Source organism: Aethalodelphis obliquidens, unplaced genomic scaffold (genome assembly GCF_003676395.1).
Source record: "Aethalodelphis obliquidens isolate GAN/ISIS:26980383/991018 unplaced genomic scaffold, ASM367639v1 scaffold21, whole genome shotgun sequence".
In the NCBI taxonomy this organism is placed as follows: Eukaryota; Metazoa; Chordata; class Mammalia; order Artiodactyla; family Delphinidae; genus Aethalodelphis; species Aethalodelphis obliquidens.
Genome location: NW_020837965.1, coordinates 27,759,485 through 27,769,189, shown reverse-complemented (window position 1 = coordinate 27,769,189; position 9,705 = coordinate 27,759,485). Strand labels below are relative to the sequence as shown.

The window sequence follows — 9,705 nt, the reverse complement described above, 5'->3', positions numbered from 1 at the left end:
GTGGAGTGGTAGGGGTGCAGGGAGACCGGCACTTCGGGGAGGAAACTCCTGGGCGCTATCCGGTCCCGGCCGCAGGGCCAGAGCAGAGCCGGAGGGGCCTGGTGAACAGCGGCCTGGGGCAGTGAGGACCAGCAGGGTGGAGGTCCCACGGCCTGGCCTGCACGGGGGCCGAACGCCCTCCCATGTCGCACCCAGCCCTTCCAAGCAGCAGGCCGGGCCTCCGAAGGGACAGCAAGACAGGAACAGAGGTGCCTTTAGCACCTGTAGTGCCCACGTTTCAGCAGGCATGGCTGCGTGCTGTAGCCGAGGCCCTGGGGGCTGCGGGTAGGTCAGCAGCTCCCGGCAAGGAGCCAGCCAGGCTGGGGTGTCGGGACGGCATGGGGGCGGGGTCTGCCTCCCAGTGAATGCCACTCGGGGGATGTCTGCTCAAAGACGGGTCATCATTCAACAGGTAGTCTACCCTGTCCCTTTGAATTTGCTTGTCTTCATACTCAAGGTGAATTTGTTGCAGACAACAGAGCTGGCTGGGTCTCAACTGTTGTTTTGATGATCTGTGGGTCTCCACCCCTCGGGGGTGCTTAGGTCACGTACAGGAGTGGGATCTAGACGTGGCTGAGCTTAAACGTCACCTTGCTGTTCCTCTGTGCGTCCCTTTAGATCTTTGTGCCTTCCTTCCTCTTTTTCACCCTCATTTTGGATTAAATAACTATTTTTTAACAACCCATTTTATCTTTTTAAAAAAAATTTCATTTTTTTGGCCACGTCAGGTCTTAGTTGCGGCACGTGGGCTTCTCTCCAGTTGTGGCATGTGGGTTTTCTCTCTCCGGTTGTGGCACTCGGGCTCCAGGGCGCGTGGGCCCTGTAGGTTGCAGCACGTGGGCTCTCTTGTTGAGGCGCGCGAGCGCCGGAGTTGTGGCGCGCAGGCTTAGTTCCTCCTCAGCATGTGGGATCTTAGTTCCCTGACCAGGGATCGAACCCACGTCCCCTGTACTGGAAGGCGGATTCTTCACCCCTGGACGACCAGGGAAGTCCCCCATTTTCTCTCTTTTACTGGCTTATTTCGACTTTACCAACTCTCTCACTGATGTTCCTTTTCTGTTCCAGGATCCAACCCAGGATCCTATGTGGAATTTAGAACAAATCTCTCCCGAAGGAACGACTGTAGCCACGGCCTGTCGGATGTCAGTCCATAACTCACTCAGCAGCCTGCCTTGGAGTGAAATTCAGCCCTTCACACGCACGGTCCTCAGAACACACACCTCCACTTGCCGTGTCCGTGCTGTGGACACTTTTGTTTCCACATGTTCAAACTCCCCAACACACATTATTAGTTTTGCCTTCAACAATTGTCTTTTTAACATTTTAAATATTCTTACTTGGTAAAATATATGTAAAACTTACCGCTTTAACCATTTTTAAGTGGCCAGTTCAGTGGCATTAAATGCATTCACGTGGCTGTGGCACCAGTGCCACCACCGTCTCCAGAACTTTTCATCTTCACAAACTGAAACTCTGCTCCCGTTCAACACTCACTGCCCCTCCCCCGGCCCCACCCTTCCCGTCTGTCTCCGTGAACCCCACGGCTCTAAGGACCTCACAGGAGTGGAATCACACAGGACCTTCCTTTGTGACTGGCTACTTCACCCGGCCTGACGTCCTCCAGGTCCATCCGTGCTGCAGTCTGCGTCAGGACCTCCTTCCTTTTTAAGGCCAAATCATATTCCATCGTATGGATGGACCATGACCTGCTTATCCATTCATCCCTTCGTGGACACGTGGTTTGTTTCCACATTTTTACTCTTGTGGACGCTACTGCGATGAACACAGGCGTACAGACATCTGCTCGAATCCCTGCTGGGTATTTGCCATTCTGCTCCACAGAGGCCGCGTCCCCTTGCATCCCCACAGCAGCGCACAGGGCTCCCGGGTCCGCACGGCCCCGCCGGCCCTTGTTCTCTGTTGGACAGCAGCCCCCTGCCGGGGGTGAGGCAGCATCTCTTGTTACTGAGCTGTGTTTCCCTAATGCTGAGCGACGCTGAGCATCTCTTCACGTGCTCGCTGGGGTCGTGGTCTGCAGGTGGGCACTGGGACGGAGGCCCAGGGCCTCTACAGGAAGCAGGTGAGGGGAGGTGACCCCACGATGAGGGCTCGTGCTGCACTCACGCGGCCGAGCTGGGGAGGCCTCTGAATGTTCTCAGCTCAGGGAGACCCATGGGGTCACTTGCAGCCGCCCCCAAGACCTCACGCCTCCCTGTGGCCCGCCCCCGCTCCTGCTTCAGGGGTCCTAGGCTGTGCACTTGGGGGCAAACCCCACCCTGGCCCAGCCCCCTCCAAGAGTCAGTCACTTGACCCTCCAACAGTGGGTGCCCCCGCTGCCCACCCCAAAGAACCTCTCTTCCCCTCCAGGGTTTCTTGGAGGGGCTGGGACTGACCACCCACGGACTCACCTTGAGGGCCTGGGCCCATGGCGCTGCAAGGACCCCGCGCGTGGGAACCGGGCCCGAGACCCAGGTGAGGAGGCCCCGTGCAGGGCTGTGCCCCTCCCTTCCCCCTCTCGTCCACTGCCCTCCCTCGGGCCACACGGGCCGCACCACCCAGACGGAACTGGCAGGCAGGTCACCCGGGGCCCAGCCACCCAGACAGCGGCGCATGACAGTGGCATTTCAGGGACAGCCTGGGACGCGGCCCCACCCCCGAGGGGCACTGGAGCCCCACCTGGGCTCACACGCTCTGGACTTCAGTGTCCCCACCTGTCAACGGGGCGATTGGCGGCACCTGGCATGAAGCTCAGGGCACTGCCAGGTGGGAGCCGGGCAGACTACGGGCCCCAGGGGCGCTGACGGTGGGAGCCGGGCAGACCACGGGCCCCAGGGGCGCTGACGAGTGAGTCCTCTTGTCCAAATATAAAGGGTTTATTCTCTTCTGTGGTCAGGAGAACAAAATACAAAATAGAAAGGCTGTCCCTTCCCGCCCCTCCCCCCAGTCCCTCAGCGTGGACGGCGGTGAGGTCGTCCAGGCAGGGCTGCCGTCCTCTCCTGGCCTCAGGCCTCGAACATGGCGCAGCTGGCGCACAGCACTTTCTCGTGGAGGTCACTGCAGCTGCGACACCGCGAGGTTGGGGGAGAGGAGCTGGCATTAGGGCTGAGTTCCACGGGAGCTGCCGACCCCACCTGGTCCCTCGACTTTATCTGGAGGCGGGGCTGTTGGCCCAGACAGAACCAGTTAAGAAGAGGCCCCACTGCCGCAGGGGGCCGGGCCCACAGGGCCGGGTCCTTGGAGAAGGACACCCGCAGAGGGGGGCGGTTCGAGGGCCTGGGGAGAGGCCGGAGCACGGAACCCGCAGAGTGCGGGACTCCAGGAGCAGCCCCCCCCGACAGGCATCTGCCTCGAGCACGAGGGGAAACGTCTGGGGTGCTTGCCGGAGCCGCCCTCACGGACTGACAGCTAAGGAGCCCCCGGGGCTCAGCCCCGGTCTCACGGTGGCCAGGTGTGCAGCAGGGGTGACTGGCCCCGGATGGCTCACAGGGGCAGCAGCTCAGGTAGGGTAGGGACATGGCAACTCAGCGAATGGCAGGGGACACGCTTCGGGAGACATGCTGAAAGGAGACGGCAGCACGCCTGAGGTGCAGCGGCAAAGGGTCCACGTCCAGGGCTAGGAGCTTGGCTCCAGCTCCTGGTGGCGATGCCCCACCCGCGGCCGTGCCTGACCCTGGGGACGAGGCAGCCACCAGGTGCGGGCAGGATGCCCGCTTCCAGGGTGGCGCTGAAGCTCGGAGGCCTGAGGCGTGGCCTCCAGAGGGGACCCCGAACATGTCGTCTGTTTCTCACCCGGGTCAGAGAGCCCCGCCCGCCGGGGCCCGAGAAACAGGCAGGTGCGTGGCGGGCTCTGCGGGTGCCTGGGGGCCAGGCAGCAGAGAGCAGGGGCGGGGGAGGCTGCCACGGGAGTCCCTGAGGATGCGGACGGCCCCGGGGAGGGAAGCAGCTGCCAGTAGGTGGGGCGCCCACCTGGCCCCTCAGCTGGCCCTTGTGCTGGGCTCAGCTCCCCCTCCAGGGAAAAGCCACTGGCGAGGCCCTGCCCGTCTCAGCTTACATATAAACAGGAAGAAAAGAAAACTGAGTTGGCAAAGTCAATAGAAAGAGTATTCCACACCCATGACTCGCCCAGCACCTGACCCCTGAACCGGCCAGCACGGGAGGCCCACGCCTGGCCTCCGTCCTTCTGTCCAGCGCGTCCCAACCGTGGAGCAACCCACCTCTCGGGAGGCGTGTTTTTAACTTTCCACAGTTGGGGTTGGTTTTTTTTTTTTTTTTTTTTTTTTGGCGGTGGGGGGTGAGTTGGTTTTAAAGGCCATTGGGACTAAACTGGTTTGAGATCTGCAGAACTTTTCTTACGGGGCACTGCCCATCCCCACCCGTCAGCCGGGAGTGGCCGCTGGGACGAGGACAGCGCCCGAAACCTCCTGGGCAGGGATGGGGCCCACCGGCTGTGGCGGATGCGCTCACCCAAGCCACAGACAAAACACTTACTTCCTGCCCTCACCTGTCAGGTGTCCTCCGCTAATGAGCGCGCGACACAGGAAGGCCATGTGAGGCTTCCTGATGCCAGGGCTCAAAGGACTAGAGCACAAATGGTCTGGGACAGACCACAGACAGCGCAGAGCTGACCTACAAGGTCTGGACTTCCTCCAGAAAGGATCTCAAGGTCTTGGAAAAACTCAAGCTGAGCAAAGCATTTACTGGCATCACATCGTCCCACTGGGCAATGTGGGATGGGCCTGCCGCCCCCACTCCCCGACAGGGCCCGCACTCACTCCACGAGGGCACACAGGGCGCAGGCCACTGCCCCACAGCCGCAGCAGGTGCGCACGCAGCGCCCGCACAGGGCCCGCTCGCACTGGCCGCACGCCGCCTTCCCGTCCACAGCCCGCACGCACGACGAGCAGGCTCCCGATGCCGCCATGGCTGGGTCTGTGGGGAAGAAACACCCATCAGCCCAAAGGGGACCTGGAGCGCTGGGGCTGGGGGCCACCCTCCTTCCTGCGCCTGACTGACCACTAGGTCCTAAGACGACAACCTGTGCATAAGCACAGCACCCAGACCCGTTCACCAGGGAGAGATCCCAGCTGGCTTCCGTGACTCCCACCTACAATTCCCACCACCCAAATGTCGGTACCTAAGGGTCAGCCCTTCTCCTGACCGCCTGCATCAGAAGTCCCTAGGCCTTCGTCCCTTGTGTGTCTCCCAGCTGCGTCTCAAAGCGTGGTCCCTGCATCACGGGTTAACACAGGGGTCCCTTTGCCCCACCCAGACCCGGGGGCGGGAGAGTTTTTAACCAGCGACACAGGTGACAGTCTGAGACGCACACCACACTGCACAGGGACCCGAACAGGCTTTTCCCACCCAGCCAGGTGGGACTCCGTGGGAGAGCTTCAGGTGGAAAGCAGGCAGGACACCCAGAAGGGTCACCCAGAGGGGTCTCTGTTCCTTTCTGATCCAACAGTTAGAAGCTGTTTGCAGCTACCAGACATGGATGTTGGTGACAGCAGAGCCTCCTAATGTCAGGAGCCTGCAGGCCCTCGCCCTGTTCGTATTGTCAGACTCGGGCCCAGCCCCCTCCAGCCCAGGTAGGAAAAGCCCCTGCCACACCCCATCCTTAGCACACAGCTGGGAAGCGCCTGCCGTGGGCCTCACTCACCAGCTTCGGAGGCCTGGGCTCGACTCCTGGTCAGTCGGCCGTCGGGCCCGATCAGCATCTGCCCACGTGCGGCCCGAGGGGCTTCTGTGGGGCCAGGCTTCGGGGACTCCGGGGTATGGACGATGGCGCAGGCTTCCTCCCACGCGGGGTCCATGCAGGCCTGGGCCCCGCGGAAGAGGAGCTGCGTGGTCTTTTCTGCGGAGGCAACCATTTCCCCGCTTATATCGCTGCAGCACGGAAGCACCTGCATGGCCACCTTGTCCCTCGAGCTGCGCGTGGCCGGGCCTCTGGTTACCCAGCCACCCCAGAGCACGCTGCTCCCTGGCGAGCTGGGTCCCACCCTGACCTCCTGCCTGGGCTCAGCGGCCACCTCCTCCAGGAAGGTTCCGGATGCTGCAGCCCCACCTGGGCTCCCTGTGCTATCACTCTGCTCATTTTCCACACGGGTGGCCTCACCTCCTTGCCGTTCATCTCCTTCCCAGCACCCACAAGCCGGCTTCATCCAGCAGACGAAGCTCTGCGCTGTGGAGTGCTAACTAACGCACAGCCGAGAGACTCAGGGCTGAGCCCACACCCCAGCCAGCACGCACCCCTTCACTGACCACGGAGCTGCTGGCAGAAGGCGTGGCAGCAACCAGCTCGGAACAAGGTGCCCCAAACTTTCCAGACCTCTGTGCCCTGGACACCCCCCCGACCCCAGAGCTGAGGTGGTTTCTCAGCAACCAGAGCAGTGGCTTTCCATCAGGGCACTGGGGGCTTTCACAAGGTCAAATGCCAGGCGCCAGCCCCAGAAATGCTTTGTTTGTGGTGTTCTGCCCTGTCCCAACAGAGCCAGGGTGGAGACCTTAGAAGCTGTTGGTGCTAAGTGAAACCGACAGAAACACACAGTTGGGTAACTCAAATGGAGTGGCTGATGACAGCCCCGTCACACCCAGTTCCTCTTCCTCCAATCCCCCCCATCCCCACTTATAATAGGGTGGGACTGCAGGGAGGTCATGTGGTGAGGCTAAGACTTGTCTTCAAGGGCCTGTGGTCTGTTCAAGATAAAGAGACCAGGGTTCAGGCTTGGAATTCATTAAACACGAGTTCACGCTGGCCTATGTCCTGCCCTTCTTAGATGTCCAGGGAGCCTTGCACTCCCTCTGTGACGGGGCCCTGCGAAGGACAAGCCCCTGCAAATGCTCCAGAACATCGTGGTCAAGAGCTAGACTGACTTAGCCCGCGTTTATTTTTAATTCTTCTCTCTGTCTGCAGTGTTTACATTTTTTGAAGGTCCTGAGAGGATAACACTTGCAGTCTGGCCATAGTACTCACAGCTTCACTCATTTTTATCACCTGCACGGCCTCGAAAGGCATTTGCATTTGCAACCCTGCATGTGCAAGAAAAGAAAGGGCACAGCAGCTGCTGATGGGGGCAGCGGGGTGGGGAGCAGCAGGACAAAGAGAAGCAGGGTCTCCCCAGGTTAGGCGTTTCCCCACATCCCTAGTACACGGCAGCACCACTCAGTCAGACACCCAGGTAACCATCTGACTGTTCCACACGCACAAACCTCGTGCCTCCAACCACTAGTTAAGGTAAATTCCACTCTGTAGTTACCCCAGGGTATTAAGCCCCCCAAAGCGATGATCAATAATATCAATGCGCCCAAAAACCTGCATGAAGCAGCCAGAGAAGGCTTCCTAGGTCAGTGTCCTTACATCTCTGGAACTGGACACTCCAGCCACAATGAACCGGACAGCACTCTCCGGCTTCCCGGCTTTTGCATAGGCTGTTCCCTCTGCCTGGAATTCCCTTCCTCTCCCTCTCTGCCTGCCTAATCCTGAAGGATTCGCCTTCGACCCTGTTCCTCCACGAGACCTCTAACAGCCTGCAGGTGGTCCTGCAGCGACCCATGCCTGCCCTGATGACCTCTGGAGAGTTCTTCTCTGGCTGGCCCCCCAGTAGACAGCAAGGCAGGGTCTCCCGCAGCCGCAGCGCCTGGCAAGGAAGGCGCGCTCCACAAACGCCTCTCGGGTCAGAACGGGTGCTTCTACCGGCTTATTCCACCGGGACATCCCACTCCCCGGCCTCTCGCTGGGCTGGTCAGACCAGGGCTGGCTCCTGCGCGAGTCCAGCATTCCCAAAGGACAGAGCCACGTCTCGGCCCCACGCGGAGGCCGCCTGTTTCGGGAAGGTGGAGGGCGGGGACAGGTCGTGGACGCGGGCGCATTCACAGCGCCCAAATTGCTGCTCCCAAACCCGGCCGGGCGACTGGCCCCGGCCCCCGGCTCCAGGGGGCGCGGCCTGCGGAAACCGCCTGCCCGACCCCGCTACCCCTCACTCACCGAAGATCTCCCGCGTGAGGCGCTCGGCGCACACGCCGCGACTCAGCTCCCTCCGGCCCACACGCACCTTGAGCTGCAGCGGGGCCGCGTCCGCGAAGGGGCAGCCCCGCTTGGGCATAGCCGCGGCCCGCAGCGGCGCAGCTCCGCGGCCGCGCCTCGCCTGCCCGTGACGTCACAGCCGTGCGCCAACCCCTGCGCGGGGCGGGGGCGGGGCTAGTGCGCGGCGCGACGCGGGATAGGCCCGGGGAGGGGGCGGGGCTCGTGCGCCGGGAGGCGGGACTCGGAGACGCGGGAAAGTCCGGGAAAGGGCGAGGGTCGGAGTGGGCGCCCCGGGGGCGTGGAAGCGGGAAGGCGGTGTGGTGCGCACGCGCCGCAGGATGGGCTGGGGGCGACATCGGGGGCGGGACTCGTGTGAGGGGTGGCTCGTGATAGGTCGGAGGCGACATGTGGGAGGGACTCGTACGAGGATGCGGAAGGGAAGGGCGTCTCAGCTGTTTTATTTTTTTTTCTTTTTGCGGTACGCGGGCCTCTCACTGTTGTGGCCTCTCCCGTTGCGGAGCACAGGCTCCGGACGCGCAGGCTCAGCGGCCATGGCCCACGGGCCCAGCCGCTCCGCGGCATGTGGGATCTTCCCGGACCGGGGCACGAACCCGTGTCCCCTGCATCGGCAGGCGGACTCCCAACCACTGCGCCACCAGGGAAGCCCTCGGCTGTTTTAAATTTTGCTCCCCAAACAACTCTCGAAACTGGTTATACTTCTCCGTTTAAATCACCAAAAGTTCGCGGCTGATTCACTTTTATGTAATTCTTAATTTGGAGGACTGCCCCGCCCTCACAAGTGGAGAGTGCCTCATGAACGCACTGGATACACGTCACGGGCCGGGTTTCGGGCCCTGCTGCGTCATGCGGGGCAGGCCTGACGTAATGTCGGGCTCTGACAGAGCCGTGCGGCTCCGGCCCCACCTCGGCCTCTGCCGGCCGCCTACCCGCCCGACCCTCGTCCTGTCCGCTGCCCCCGAGGTCGTCCAGCTCGTTCCTGTCGCCTGGATTTCCGCTGACAAGCCGAGGGCCTCCGTCTTACAGGCCACGCCCCACGCGACACACCCCTCACGTGACACCACCCCACGTGATGCACATCACAGCCCAGGACACCCGCAGGGATGGGGCCCGCCAGGCATGGAGGGTCTAGGGAGACCAGGCCGAAAGTGGGGCTTCGGCCAGCGTTTTTCCTGTTGCGTGACCGCATGATCTGGTACTATACCCGTTAGCGGTCTGCGGTCACTGTGACAAAAAGACGCTTGACTGGTTTTAGCCCAGAAATAGATGAAATTCCCAGTAGTATTGTTTTTAATCTTACAGGCCTTGGGAATTTTAAAAGACTTCTTTGCGTTCAGATTTGAAACTGCCTTAGGATCGTTTAAGACACAGTAGATAGATGCAAAACATTGTGATTAAAAGAGAATCTTGTTAGCTCTTCTATTTCAACCTAATTTTAATTTAAGAAATATTTGTTGAAGGCCCAGTCAGTGCTGGATTAGTTTTCTAGAGGTGCCGTAACAAAGCACTCAGACTGAGGGCTTAAACAATAGACATTTATTCTCTTACAGTTCTGGAAGTTGGAAGTCCAAGATCAAGGTGTGTGCAGAGCTGGTTTCTCCTTGGCCTGCAGACAGCCGTCTTCTCCC

The 9,705-nt window shown here is 60.9% G+C and overlaps 1 protein-coding gene across 2 annotated transcripts; it reads right to left on the bottom strand.

Moving 5' to 3' along the window:
- Positions 1-3,015: 3,015 nt before the first annotated feature.
- SIVA1 (SIVA1 apoptosis inducing factor) lies at positions 3,016-8,183 on the bottom strand. 2 transcript variants are annotated; one of them, XM_027120751.1, is made up of 4 exons: positions 8,021-8,183; positions 5,696-5,890; positions 4,812-4,968; positions 3,016-3,099 (listed from the first exon to the last, which is right to left on the bottom strand). In XM_027120751.1, exons 1-4 carry the CDS (start codon positions 8,136-8,138, stop codon positions 3,042-3,044), a joined length of 528 nt encoding a protein of 175 aa, XP_026976552.1. In that variant the 5' UTR covers positions 8,139-8,183; the 3' UTR covers positions 3,016-3,041. The 2 variants fall into 2 exon arrangements, with proteins under 2 accessions (XP_026976552.1, XP_026976553.1); XM_027120752.1 differs by having other exon boundaries at positions 3,086-3,200.
- Between the last annotated feature and the right edge of the window lie 1,522 nt (positions 8,184-9,705).

Coding starts and splice junctions, on each gene's coding strand:
- SIVA1 (XM_027120751.1), bottom strand. CDS start 8,138: ATGCCCAAGCGGGGCTGCCCCTTCGCGGACGCGGCCCCGCTGCAGCTC. Junction 5,891..8,020: donor CCTCACGCGGGAGATCTTCG/GTGAGTGAGGGG, acceptor TTGCCTCCGCAG/AAAAGACCACGCAGCTCCTC. Junction 4,969..5,695: donor AGCCCAGGCCTCCGAAGCTG/GTGAGTGAGGCC, acceptor TCTTCCCCACAG/ACCCAGCCATGGCGGCATCG.